This window comes from Haliotis cracherodii, unplaced genomic scaffold, assembly GCF_022045235.1.
Source record: "Haliotis cracherodii isolate W230 unplaced genomic scaffold, xgHalCrac1.p SCAF_8, whole genome shotgun sequence".
Classification (NCBI taxonomy): domain Eukaryota; kingdom Metazoa; phylum Mollusca; class Gastropoda; order Lepetellida; family Haliotidae; genus Haliotis; species Haliotis cracherodii.
The window spans coordinates 23669175-23683342 of record NW_027266341.1 but is presented as its reverse complement, the minus strand read 5'-3'; the positions used below and the strand labels follow the sequence as shown (position 1 = coordinate 23683342).

Below are 14168 nucleotides of genomic sequence, written 5' to 3'. Positions count from 1 at the left end.
AGGATGACAATAGTTGCCATATATGACATTGGCTGCTGATGACAATGGCTGCCGAGGATGAAAATAGCTTCCAGGTATGACAATGACTGCCCAGGATGACAATGGCTGCAGAGTATGACAATGGCTGCCAGGTATGACAATGGATGCCAGGTATGACAATGGATGCCAGGTTTGACTGGCTGCAGAGTATGAAAATGGCTGCCAGGTATGACAATGGCTGCCGAGTATGACAATGGCTGCCAGGTATGACAATGGCTGCCAGGTATGACAATTACTGGACTGACCACCATGAAGGTTCACCTCTTCGCTGTGACAAACAAACTGAGTCGGTGAGTGACACACTAACAACCGTAATGTGTAAAAGTCAAGCTCAGATTTAGTTTATTTACATACTAAACAATTCAATTGCAAAACTTTGTGTCAAGAAAAGTAACAGACACCCAGGTCTGGAATCATGAAGCACAAGCGTCATGTATCTTCCAGGATCATAGTCTCCATCACTGAAGGTAACACATTGTGTCAACACCAGATTCTATTTTGATTAAATTACTTTGCATGCAATTAGACAGGACTTCTTCAAGGTTGTTACCATGATTACCGTATTCGCCATATTTAGGACCCTGATCTAATAAGTGCCCCTAACCAACTTCTGGACCAATCTGTAAGTAATGTTTATAATCTTTATAAATTTACATGACAGTCCATATTTTCTTGTGTATGTTACATATTTTTAACAGAAAACAACAGCACAGAAGTATATATATAACTGGTAACTATCAAATTTGTGCTTGTTTTAATCGAATGTTTGAAGGGCTCTATCTCAGCAACCAAATTAACTCATTGTATATGGTATTAATGAGCAACCCTCTTTGTCAATTTTCAAGGGCTCTTATTATGGCGAATATGGTAAATGTCAAGTGCATTGTATCAACTCTGAGCCATGATCTGTTCAATGTCATCAACAGTTTTAGGACATGCTTGTGACAGCACTACAGGTGCCCCTTCCGTTACCAGAACGTCATCCTCAATACGAATCCCCAGACCCTGAAACTCAGCTGGAGCAGTCGGGTGGGATGCTGGGATGTATAGCCCTGGAAACCAACATTACAAATTTAGCAGGAAGCAGACAAACAACCAGATTAATTTTTAAAAAAATGATTCCAAAATTTCATGTTACAGTTAAAGTTGTCTTTTCATGCATTAATTTGCTTATGTGTTCACTGGTGTCTCATAAGAAAAGTTATGTCATGTCTTTAAAAGGGCATGCTGACCGGTAAATTGTTGACACATACATAAATAGTTATGCAGGTTTGGAGAAGTTCCACAGCACTGTAGCTCACCTGGATATGTAGTCAACAATTAAGAATGTGAATACTAAATATATTGTCATCATGAGAAACATATATGCTAAACTTTAGCTCCCTCAGTCTGGCAATTTCAGCATTTACAAAGCCTTCAGGGCATTGTCAAAACAAGGTCAAAATAAATAATTTGCCAAAACACAACATTTTGTGATGACTCCCACAACCAACTAATCAAATACCAAATGTCATTACATTTTGTATAAAAATGGCCATAAATAGATTTTTCAATATGGCTGCATAGCTAAAAAGCTAAAAAGGAAACATTGTTCTCATGTTACTGTTACTGTAATCCCCATGGGCAAGTGTTGGGAACAGGTTCACTCATTGAACACCTGCTATTCTCACCTGGCTCGATTGTAACAATCATCCCTGGACTTAGTTTTATGCCTCTTGAGATGTCGGAAGTATCATGGACGTCCATTCCCAGATAGTGACTCACATGATGGGGACAAAACTCACGGGTTTTCTGAAAAAAAAGTACATGCAGTTGTGGTGTAACAATACAGTATTGTATGCATGATACGAGGCCCATGATACAATACATTGATTTACAATCTCTGTACCACGATACATACGATACACTAATTTGTATTGGCGTAAAACCATGTCCTTAATATCAGATTCTCTCATATTTCCCAGTTGGCTATAAATAGCATAACATTCACTGCATCCTCTAATCAATATTTCTGCCAAACAAATTTCATCTTCCCTGTCTGAAAACTATAAACAAATGATTTAGGGTTGTGATTCACCTGCAAAGTACTATTTTGGGATACATATCGTATCGCACCAATAGGACCTGGATACCTGTTGTATTGCACCAATAGGATCGGGATACATATCGTATCGCACCAATAGGACCTGGATACCTATCGTATCACACCAATAAGATCGGGATACCTATTATATCACACCAACATGATCGGGACACGTATCATCGCACCAATAGGATCAGGATACATATCGTATCACAACCCCACTGTATCGTTACTCCTCTAATACACTAGAATAAAGAATGAGGAGGGAGATTGTACACCACTTTTAGCAATAATCCATCTATATATCACGGTTGGGCACATAAGATATGGGCTTCACACATTGTAGGCATATAAGAGATGAATTTGAGCCTTCATAACGAACGTTTTAACCACGAGGCTACCTCACCGCCTTCTTCAGTAGACAAACCTGCATTAACTCGACTTCCTTGACGTCTGCTGGGAGGATGCCCAGCACCTGCAGCTGTTTCCCCAGCAGCTTCAGCATCACCTTGTAGATGTCATCCAGGGAGTGAGCCAAGGTGCACAGCTCCACACACTGCTCCTGGACAGTCAACACTGCATCATACAGCCGTCTCTGTGAGTAGCTGAACCTCCCTGGAGGAGAGAGGGAGTGCTACTTTGAGTACCCATGCGGGGAATCAAACCCAGATCTTTAGTGGTACAAGTGAACAGTTTGAGTGAGTGAGTACGGTCTTACACCACTCTTAGCAATATTCCAGCAATATCACAACAACAGAGTGAGTGAGTACGGTCTTACACCACTTTTAGCAATATTCCAGCACTATCACAGTGGGTGACACCAGAAATTGGTTCACACATTGTACCCATGTGGGGAATCGAACCTGGGCTGTTGGCATGACAAGCGAACGTCTGAACCACCGGGCTACCCCACTGCCCCCACCTGGAATAGTAAGGCACTGAGCTGCTAATGTCTTCACATACTCGAGTGTGTATAATATGGTTAGTATGTCTTCACATACTCGAGTGTGTAGAATATGGTTATTATGTCTTCACATACTCGAGTGTGTAGAATATGGTTATTATGTCTTCACATACTCGAGTGTGTATAATATGGTTAGTATGTCTTCACATACTCGAGTGTGTAGAATATGGTTATTATGTCTTCACATACTAGAGTGTGTAGAATATGGTTACCGTATTCGACGTAATAGGCACCCAGGGCGCTCTCAACATAAGAAATAGGGGGCTCTTATTAGAATATTATTTTGGTGAAAAATACAGAGTTGAAAGATAAATTTTCGTGGTTTATGCTGACAGCCTGAAATGTTTATGTATGACAGATATATTTTCCCAGAATTTAATTGCCCATAATTAAGCTTGCATATAACACATGAGTGTGTATTATACGCGAATAAATAAGTCTTGTGTACATTGATCAATCAGAAGGGGTGCTAATTGGGATTGTTCACCAGCCAATATATCAGCAAACATCGCCGTGGACGGTTATTAGAGAGGGGCACTTGTTACGTCGAATACGGTCTGTTAATCCTGGGGTAGACTCCGTGACCACAACTCCAGGCTTGTAAGCGCCAACTGATGAGGATTGGCTGATGGATGACCTGGCTCGGCCCCAGTGGATCATGCTATAAAACTACTGGTCTGCCTGTACCACACTGTAATACTGCTGACTGTGATGTAAAACAACATTCACTCACTATTAATGTTACAGTATTGATACTTTTACCTGGCAATAGCCATGTGTGGGTGATCATGATATTGATACTGTTACCCGAGACTGGCCATGTGTGGGAAATTACAGTATTAATACTATTACCTGAGACTGGCCACGTGCGGGTGATCACAGTATTAATACTATTACCTGAGACTGGCCATGTGCGGATGATCACAGTATTAATACTATTACCTGAGACTGGCCATGTATGGGTGATCACAGTATTAATACTATTACCTGAGAATGGCCATGTGCGGGTGATCACAGTATTAACACTATTACCTGAGACTGGCCATGTGTGGGTGATCACAGTATTCATACTATTACCTGAGACTGGCCATGTGCGGGCAATCAAAGTATTAATACTATTACCTGAGACTGGCCATGTGCGGGTGATCACAGTATTAATACTATTACCTGAGACTGGCCATGTATGGGTGATCACAGTATTAATACTATTACCTGAGACTGGCCATGTGCGGGTGATCACAGTATTAACACTATTACCTGAGACTGGCCATGTTCGGGTGATCACAGTATTCATACTATTACCTGAGACTGGCCATGTGCGGGTGATCACAGTATAAATACTATTACCTGAGACTGGCCATGTGCGGGTAATCACAGTATTCATACTATTACCTGAGACTGGCCATGTGGGGGTGATCACAGTATTAATACTATTACCTGAGACTGGCCATGTGCGGGCGATTACAGTATTAATACTATTACCTGAGACTGGCCATGTGCGGGTGATCACAGTATTAATACTATTACCTGAGAGTGGCCATGTGTGGGCGATTACAGTATTAATACTATTACCTAAGACTGGCCGTGTGCGGGCGATTACAGTATTGATACTATTACCTGAGACTGGCCATGTTCGGGTGATTACAGTATTAATACTATTACCCGAGACTGGCCATGTGCGGGTGATCACAGTATTAATACTATTACCTGAGACTGGCCATGTGCGGGTGATCACAGTATTAATACTATTACCCCGAGACTGGCCATGTGTGGGTGATCACAGTATTAATATTATTACCTGAGACTGGCCATGTGCGGGTGATGTCACTGGTGTAACCATGGAACTCACACCCTGCATCCATGAGGACTAACTCTCCATCGCGAACGATCTGGTTGTTGTTGATGTAGTGGATAGTGTTGGCACGATTACCCCCTGTGTTAAGGAAACAAATATTACCGACATTCATAATACTCAATGGATAATATGGATACTCCTCTTACTCTAGTATAGAAAAATGCTTTTCTGGTTTCATTTAATAAATACGAATCATAGGGCTAGGAAAATAGCATATATAAGAATAACGCAAACATACCTATAAATATAGCATTTCCTAACGAACACTGTGATTAGCCTAAAAAAGTACCTTTACAAAGTAAAAAGATGAAAAACTTTGTGTGTTGTCATGCTATATGAAATGGCTTCTTGCTGAGGAAAATACCTAACACCAGTCCCGAGGTGATGACCTCACCCGCATCCGCACAGACTACATGATGATGCAATGGGCCCCAGAAGTGAGGTAGCATAGAATCTCTCCGCTTTTAGCAATGTTCCAGCAATATCACAGCGGGGGACACCATAAATGGGCTTCACACATTGTACCCATGTGGGGAATTAAACCCGGGCCTTTGGTGGGATGAGCAAATCCATTAACCACTAGACTACCCGACCGACCCTATGCATGAAAGTAATGAGGAAATATAGGTGTTACTGGGGAGCTTCTGTACCTGCAACAACTGGAGGGAACGCCAGGAACTCCGCATCACGTATCCGACACTCAAAATCCATCTTTGCATACAGATGAGCTTCCTTGACCTGGCAATAAACATTATCCTAAATAACCTATTATGTCACATTTCTAAGAAGAACGACACTTATCAATCTTATTATATGTTTTTCATTTAAATGTTAAACTACTGAATATTTACAACAGTGGTATGGTATTTTTCTTTTACAATTGATGGCTTTACGATATCAAACATCATCACAGAAAAGAATCTAAAAATTACCTCTGGATGTGAAAATTTCATAACTTCAATGAAAGACTCTGAAGCTATTTCCACACTTTGTTTCATCAGCTCAATTTCGGCTGGAGATTTAATCAACCTCAATTGGTTACAAATTCCAACTGTGTTTTCGATACATTTATGACGGTTTTCCTTCATAAACTGGCTCAACACTTGGATGTCATGCTCCATGTGGGTTGGTTTGGAATAATTGTACCACAACACATAATTGTTAAATTGTGTACAGTAATCGCTGAGGTACTCCTCCAGACTGTCAACATTCAACGTTTTGTCCACCCCTGTTATCATCAAGGCTCCTTCTCTTCCTGATCTTGGTCCATCCCATAATTCTTTCGAGGGGTCTTTTTTAGGCACAAACAGAACTGACATATAATCAGTCATGGATGACTTTTGTTGATTTGTATGCAAGATTAAAACACTGTCTGGTTCCTGAAATCCACACAGATACAAGAATTCTGTATTTTGTCGAAAAGGATATGGTATGTCATAGGTCATAAAAGTCTTTGCTGAAGCCGGGAATATCAAAATGTGATCTTTCACACTTTCCATGTCCTTGAAAGCACTGCATGCCAGTGTCACTAAATTGTCCCTTCTAATTTGATATTCACGTTTTGAAATTCCTGGTGTTACCTCCCCTTGTTTGACCAGATGAGGATGTGTCTGAGCAGCTGGTTGTCCGAAGGAATTTGACAGGATTACGATAGGAAATCGGAATTGTTTCATGCGAAGAAATTCAGGTAACCTGAATTGGTGACATCCTGAAAATACTGAAAAATATTAAAATGAACACGTATTAATGAAATACAATGAATCCATAAAAAGATCAAGGGACCAGCTAGACCCTTGCTTGTTGGTAGTCCAAGGCTACTTATCAACCTAACTAATGTTCAATCAACTTCACACAAGCAGTAAACATACTGCATTCATATCTACAATGAAACTGAGGACAAAACAGTAGAATCCAATCACCCTTTTACAAAACTATACTAGTCAAGTTTTAATAGGAATACTGAGATATTTCAGATATCAGATATACTGAGATATATACTACAATCTCCTGCCAGTTCCACCTGGACTACCAGAGTATCCAAATCAGCAGTTGAGTAGTCTTTATCATGGGTGTCCTAACAAAGGAGGTGTTGAGCCACAATACTAAGCAGAAGAGTAACACTGCTTAAATGAGGCTCTAGCTGTTGACATGAGCATTTTACAGCACAAATTTCAAACAGGATGTTCTTCACGTCTATTGGTTATAAAACACCAGAAACAAATTATTCACTCATTTTATTTTGCCAAATTAATATTTATGAGGCAGCCAATTACATATCAGATACTGATCCATGCAATAAATAAATGTAATGTTATGAAGTTAACAGTACATGTAAGAAAAGCTAGGTGCTCATAATTCAGAACTGTGTTCAGGGAGTGGTACCAATACATGCAATAACTCAAATTGCTGTATAATATTTTAATTTTATTAATATCATGTGACCTAACCAAGAGAAAATTATATTCAGTCAAATACCATTGTGTCGAAATTGGGTGGGTCAAACTTACAGTAGTCTCTGTTAAAGGCATAGTCCTGCGTATTCCTTCTTAATTCATCACTTTTGGTTGTGTCAAATCTCGGATAACTTTAAGTATTTACGTAGGAACCTACAACTTTGACACAATGGTGTCTAACTGTATAGGAATTGTTTTGTTTGATTCAACATTAAAATAATCATACCTACATACCTATCTATCTGTTATTATTATTTAATCTATACAATTGAAATTATATTTATTGCATATGCATAGTAGCATATGTAAAATTGCTTAAAATAAATAAAAAAGAAACTGCATCAGTGTTGTTAAAAGTAAATTAACAATACAAGCTTCGTGTTGCACATACATCGCCTGCATCCAAGGTTCCACATATCTGAAGTTTGTGTTTTACTCCAAGGGCAAGTTACACACAGAGTTCCCTCCCTTAGAGCACCTGCATTATCCTTACCCCAATGAAAAAGATAACATTTTGACAGTATTTGCAAAAGCAAAAGTCGCATGAGATTTTCCTAAATATACATATATCCACTGCGATATTATTATGTCAACCATCTTCTCTGAGACATATGTTTTGTTAATCATTTACGAATCTATTGTGGTTGATGTAAGCGACTTCCAGCGACATAATTCGGTCAAGGACTGTAACCAAGCCTAGAAATTTCGGCGTGGTCCATGCGTTGACTTCCAAGGTAAATACACCCACCTTTATCATATCTCTACCAGGGAATGGTAGAAAGTTCTGCATTGGCATGCCTAATTGTGTGCAGCAAAAGATGAATATGATGATGACATGTTCATAATTCGAAAGTAGGGATTTTTTCAAACGTGTCCGTTTTGAGACTCGACTTGAGAGTAACATGGTCAACTTGATATTCAAGTAGTGCAGGGCGTACTGCATGTCGTGTTTGACCCGGCTCTGTACTTTGCCAGGTGTTTTATCATCCTTAGCGCTGGTTGTTATATCAAGTAGTAATATCAGGCAAGCTGTTTTCTTTGCTGGTGGCTGAATTGCTTTGTTTAGTATGCCTATTTGAATGTAAATGCCCCAAATGATAGTTTTCATCTTATCAGGCAGAAGAGCAAAATACATGGAATCCGAATTATTAAAAAAGGGCAACAGCCACTGTTGCAACTTAAACACATCCACAGAAATATTTTGAAGTTTGATAAACTGTATTAAACATTTAAATTTATTAGATTTTAGCTCAAATGTCTGAACATGCTGAAGGGACATTTGATTCAGATATTGCGTTTTGAGAAGTGAATAAAATTTGTTATCTGTCAGCATCTGTGAGCACTTTTGCATGAGTTGAAATGGTGTGTAGGTGTTGGTGATAATGGCGTATGGTTCAATCCAAGGCATCAAAATTGGTTAATAAATCAATATGGCCATCTTGTTAATTTTATGGTAAAAAAAATATCTTTTGTAACAGGTATAACAACAGTAAGGTTGATAAAGTGGTTTTATTTCATATTTTTATCATGCTTACGGATAACTATTATGTTCAAGACTTGATTCAAAATTAATATAATTTGAAATAAATATTGGCTTAAAAAGTCTATATATGAGATCTTGCAAACAAATTTATCACCCAATAAATGTATGAAGTGATGCCCCCTCCCTCTTCCTTAGTCATTAAGGAAGCATGCACTGCAAACTCAATATTTATTAAGACCCGTGAAGATCCGGGGTAGAATAGGTCAACCCATGTTTGCCGTAAAAGGCGACTATGCATGTCATAAGAGGCGACTAACGGGATCGGGTGGTAAGGCTCGCTGACTTGGTTGATGCATGTCATCTATCCCAATTGCATAGATCGATGCTCATGCTGTCAATCACTGGATTGTCTGGTCCAGACTCAATTATGTAAACATCTACTTCTCTGAGACTACTGGGTATTGAACAGTGGTGAAGCTGTAGTCTTACATGCTTCTTTCCCATCAATGACGCCTTAGTTTGTTCAACAGGATGGAATCCAATTTTCGCTATGGCATTGTAAGAAAAATGCAATTTCTTAATCACCACTTTTGAAGATAGTGAGTGAGTGAGTTAAATTTTTTGATTTGTCTGCATTTTGTTTTCAATGCATATTTTACGTAAATACGCAGCTTGTCTAGAGCTCTAGCTGCTCCTTGTGAACACCGTATATTATTTTTAACTTCATGTCATTACAGGGATTTATCTAAACTTGCAGCAAATGTAAGTGAAGAATTCCTGATTCATGTTTAAGTAATGTTGCGTCTGTGCACAGGTGACTTGTAACATCACTGATAGGATGACTAATAAGCATGATAAACAGGAAGCAGCTTTAATACTTACCTTGAGTACTTTGACATTATTGCATTGAGCGTAGTGTTGAAATACCCATGAATTTCAGAAAATCAGAACTTTAGAAAATCAAAATTTTGACCAAATATTATCCCAAATAATATAATAGTTCATAATTCTTGACATATCCCCGCATAAGGATTTTAGTGTGTTTTCAAGCCCCTATGCACATGCCATGAAGTTTCTATGCATAAAATATTTGAATATCAATGCTGACAGCAACTTTTAACTAGTGGTTACTTTTGTTGACATTTTATTGTGTCATATGAACTATATATATCCAGGTGAGCCACAGTGCTGTGGCACTAATGTTTAAACTTACCTACCAACCTCTAAGGCCAAATACGGAAATAGAATAGTATTGTTTGAAATAAAGAAGGCTTTACTGTAACTTGTGCTATTTTTCAGCCAGTTACCAAGATGTCGATGCCAGCAGACCAGATAAAACTCCTGCAGGAGTTCACACAGTTGTGCAAAGTCAACTCCGACATCCTCCATGTACCGGAACTGGCTTTTTACAGAGAGTGGCTACAAAGGTACATAAGCACCTGGAATTGGATAGCATGCTTACCGTATTCGACGTAATAAGCGCCCAGGGCGCTCTCAAAATTATTAATAGGGGACTCTTATTAGAATATTATTTTAGTGGAAAAAAACAGAGTTGCAAGATAAATTTCATGGTTTATGCTGACAGCCTGAAATGTTTAAGTACGACAGATATATTTTTCCAGAATTTAATTGGCCATAATTAAGGGTGCATATAACACACGATTGCGTATTATACACGAATAGATAAGTCTTGTGTACATTGATCAATCGGAAGGGTGCTAATTGGGATTGTTCACTAGCTAATATGTTAGCAATTATTGCCATGGGCGCTGATTAGAGCGGGTCGCTTACTACGTCGAATACGGTAATTTCAAATCAGTCTTATCAAAATCAGATCTCAGTGCTCGCTACACATAAATCTGAGGTTATCCCATTACAGGTAACGTTAGAAAGACCTTTCACGAACCTTGAAGACCATTAGCCAATCAGAAAGAAGCTTTCTCCAGCTGTACAGCACTAGCTTCAAATTGGCAACTTCCGTTCCGGACTACACTTTGAAAACTATTTTGACAAAGTTCTCGATTCAAAGTTTGAAAACTCAACAAAAGAAAATTCTGGAATGTCTAAAAGCTTGACTGAGATTGTATGACAGTACTCCCCATAGACTAAAGAATCTCTTCCTTTTTAAATGTTCATCTCATTGAAGCGAGAGATAGACGAGGAATTTGATGGAATCACTTGTACAGCCAATAGTTTCATTTCAGCAACCCTGTCAAACCTTTTTCATGTTGAATGATTCATAAACACATTCCTACTGTCAATTTCCCAAATCTGGTTTGCAAAGTTTTGATTGGTCAGGCGAAAGGTCATTCTGACATGGCCCTTAATGGGATGTCCGCAGATCTTTGTTTGGTGGACTAAGATCTATATTTAATGAGATTTTTGACTGATTGTCATGCAAAATGTCCTAAAGTGCATGAAGATTAATTTTTAAAATTCATTAATTATGTACAAAAATTGTCCAGTGATTTACCTGGGTCTCCCTGTATGGGAATTCGGAAGAATAATGTAAGAGTCCCAGGATGACCACAGTGACCACTCCCAGGAGACCTACCTGACAACTAGTCAATCTCCCAGTCCCCTGACCATATCTTCCCTTAGGCCCAGGTGGCCGAGGCACCTAAGGCACCGCAATTCACTGTGCAGAGTTGTGTCCCAAAGGCACACCAGAAACCTCTAAATTGTGGGTTCGAATCCCAGTTCGCTCCTATTATATTTCTAGGTTTGTCAGCACCATACCCGTGCTTGTGGGATTCACCCAAGTGGTAATGGCCAACAGCTGCATCACCTCAGGCTTTCATCCGACATCAAACTGACATGCCGTGATATAACTGGAGGGGGTACGGGTGGCCCAGTCGTCTAAGGCGCCGCAATTCGCTGTGCAGAGTTGCGTCCCTTGGGCACACCAGAAACCTATGGTTGTGGGTTCAAATGGCGGTTCGCCCCGATTATGTTTCTAGGTTTGTCAGCACCATACCCTCGCTCGTAGGTTTTACCGAAGTGGTAAACGTTGAAGACCTGCATCACTTCGGGCTTTCCTCATACATTAAGTTGACACGCCGCGATATAATTGGAATACTGTTAAAAGCAGCATTAAACCCAACTCACTCACTCACTGATATAACTGGAATACCATTCAGAGCGGACTTAAACCCCAGCTCTTTCAGTCACTCATTCCCTTCCTCCCATCCCTTACCATGCTTACTGTAATGCTCTTGTCCTAAATGAAGCATTTCTAGTTTTCCGCATAAGAAGCTCACTGGGGCTTTTTTTTTCAATTTTTATGTTTGTTTCTATCAAAATAGATAGTGGTGTGGTCATTTTTTTCAAATGTGAAAGACAAAGACGAAGTTGGAAGCACTTCGGCCTAAAACAAAGAGATTGCAATATTAATTAACTGAATAGTGCATTAGGCCTGCCTGTTAGAAGTATGTAACATGAAAACCTGTTTCGTAACAATGTTTGTAAATCATTTAAAGTAGTATAGACATGTTTTACCGAATGTAACTGTCGGTAAATGAATTTCGCAATCTGCTTATATGCACAGGATTTATCTAACAGTTGTAATATACATTTTAGTTCTATTTCAATAGCATTTTTATAGTTTTTGTTGCATATTTGATACGCTAGGGTTTTGATTTGTCTGAATATTTCAGTTTTATTTATTGAGTATTTTACGCAAATACGCACTTATCTTCAGCTACGTTAATAAAGTTGGGATTCTGGTGAGGAACAGGTCCTGAAAATATACAATTTTGATAGACACAAGCAGCAACATATAAACTGACATTACATAAAGATCTGGGGCATCTTATTACAGCTCACATCAGAATGACCTTTCATCTGACCAATCAGAGATTTGCTTACAGGATCGCAAAAATGAATCTGAATTTAAACATGGTAAAGGTTGACACAAGGCATTCCGAACAACAGTAACGGGGTGTCATGCAAGAAACATTTGAAACTGAAGAGACTTTCCTTAGCCCATGTGTACGGACATGCAATCTAGGCAAAAAATTAGACATTCCAGATTTGTTCAGTTTTTCAAATTTTGAATTGAACTTTGGCAAACTATTTTGGAATGTGTGGTCTGGAAGGGAAGTCAACCTTTTGAAACTAGTGTGGTAGAACTTGAGAAAGCTGCTTTCTGATTGGTAAATGTTGACTTCCTGTTGGTAATTTCATTGGTTGGTCAGAGTTCGTGTAAGGTTGTTCTTTCGTGATCTGTAATCATGGTGAGTGAGTGAGTGCTTTTAGCAATATTCCAGCAATATCACAGCGGCGAACACCAGAAATGGGCTTCACACATTGTACCCATGTGGGGAATAGAACCCGGGTCTACGGCATGAGGAGCAAAGCTTTAACCACTAGGCTACCCGACCCCCCCCCTGTAATCATGGTAATGTGATGTCCTCAGATCTTCGTGAAACAGTAGCAACTGATTTGAATGACATTAGTATATTTTATGAAGGTGTGTCATGACATTCTGTGCAGTTGCCTAATAATCACATTGAGATATAAGTGACAGTTATGAAGCTGTTGTGTTTTAAATGCCCTTCATTGTGAAAATTGTCAATATTCAAATAATAAACACATAATAATTCAAGCAAAAACAAATTCAAACTATATAAGAATCAATAAGCCATAATGTCATTTATCTACATAATCTACAACAATATTTAAAAATAATGCAAGTCAAGTGAATGAATGTTGATTTTTGAAAAAAGTCAGCATGGTCAACAATATTATCAGGAAGCCCTATTACTTAAATAAAGCAATATCTGAGTTAAAGAGGTTATAAAATATACTCATTGTTTGTTTGTCAATACTTTCAGTATGGGAGCCACTATTCCTCCTCTCCAATCAAAACCGAAGGCTGAGGCTCCTCCGAAAGCAGAGGTGAGTTCCGCAACATCATCACAAGATGAACATTTTGTTTGAATTTGAGCATCCTTTAGCATGTTTATTACCAAGTTTTTTCTCATCTTTTATGATAATTACACTTGACCATTAAAATACCCAAGCATAATTTAATGTTGAAATTAAACGACATTTGAAAATAGTCATCCAATCAAATTGCACTCTTTTGTAAGAAATACTGTTGGAAGCTGGAGATGGTGATGTCACTCATAATGGAATGGAGATATAACTTACAGTTTGTTTGTTGTTTAACGCCACACTCATCAATATTCCAGCTATATGACGGGAAATATAATTTACAGGATGAAAGACATTATAGGCTTACACGGTTTATAGATTAATATGATATATACCGTATTCGACGTAATAAG

At 38.8% G+C, this 14168-nt stretch overlaps 2 protein-coding genes across 3 annotated transcripts in view; one reads left to right on the top strand and one right to left on the bottom strand.

Moving 5' to 3' along the window:
• Window positions 1-300: 300 nt before the first annotated feature.
• On the bottom strand, window positions 301-7854 carry LOC139449960 (xaa-Pro aminopeptidase 3-like). 2 transcript variants are annotated; one of them, XM_071231573.1, is made up of 7 exons: window positions 7786-7854; window positions 5874-6649; window positions 5592-5679; window positions 4885-5019; window positions 2550-2737; window positions 1710-1830; window positions 301-1091 (listed from the first exon to the last, which is right to left on the bottom strand). In XM_071231573.1, the coding sequence occupies exons 2-7, from the start codon at window positions 6612-6614 to the stop codon at window positions 928-930; spliced, it is 1437 nt and encodes a 478-aa protein (XP_071087674.1). In that variant the 5' UTR covers window positions 6615-6649; window positions 7786-7854; the 3' UTR covers window positions 301-927. The 2 variants fall into 2 exon arrangements, with proteins under 2 accessions (XP_071087674.1, XP_071087673.1); XM_071231572.1 differs by having other exon boundaries at window positions 5874-6658; window positions 7786-7847.
• Window positions 7855-8023: 169 nt separating this feature from the next.
• LOC139450249 (hsc70-interacting protein-like) overlaps window positions 8024-14168 on the top strand; it is a 57379-nt gene continuing 51234 nt past the window's right edge. Inside the window, exons 1-3 of the mRNA XM_071231927.1 lie at window positions 8024-8128; window positions 10177-10304; window positions 13713-13776. Of these exons, the coding sequence (XP_071088028.1) occupies window positions 10189-10304; window positions 13713-13776 (180 nt within the window). The 5' untranslated portion in view covers window positions 8024-8128; window positions 10177-10188. The remainder of the gene's footprint in view (window positions 8129-10176; window positions 10305-13712; window positions 13777-14168) is intronic.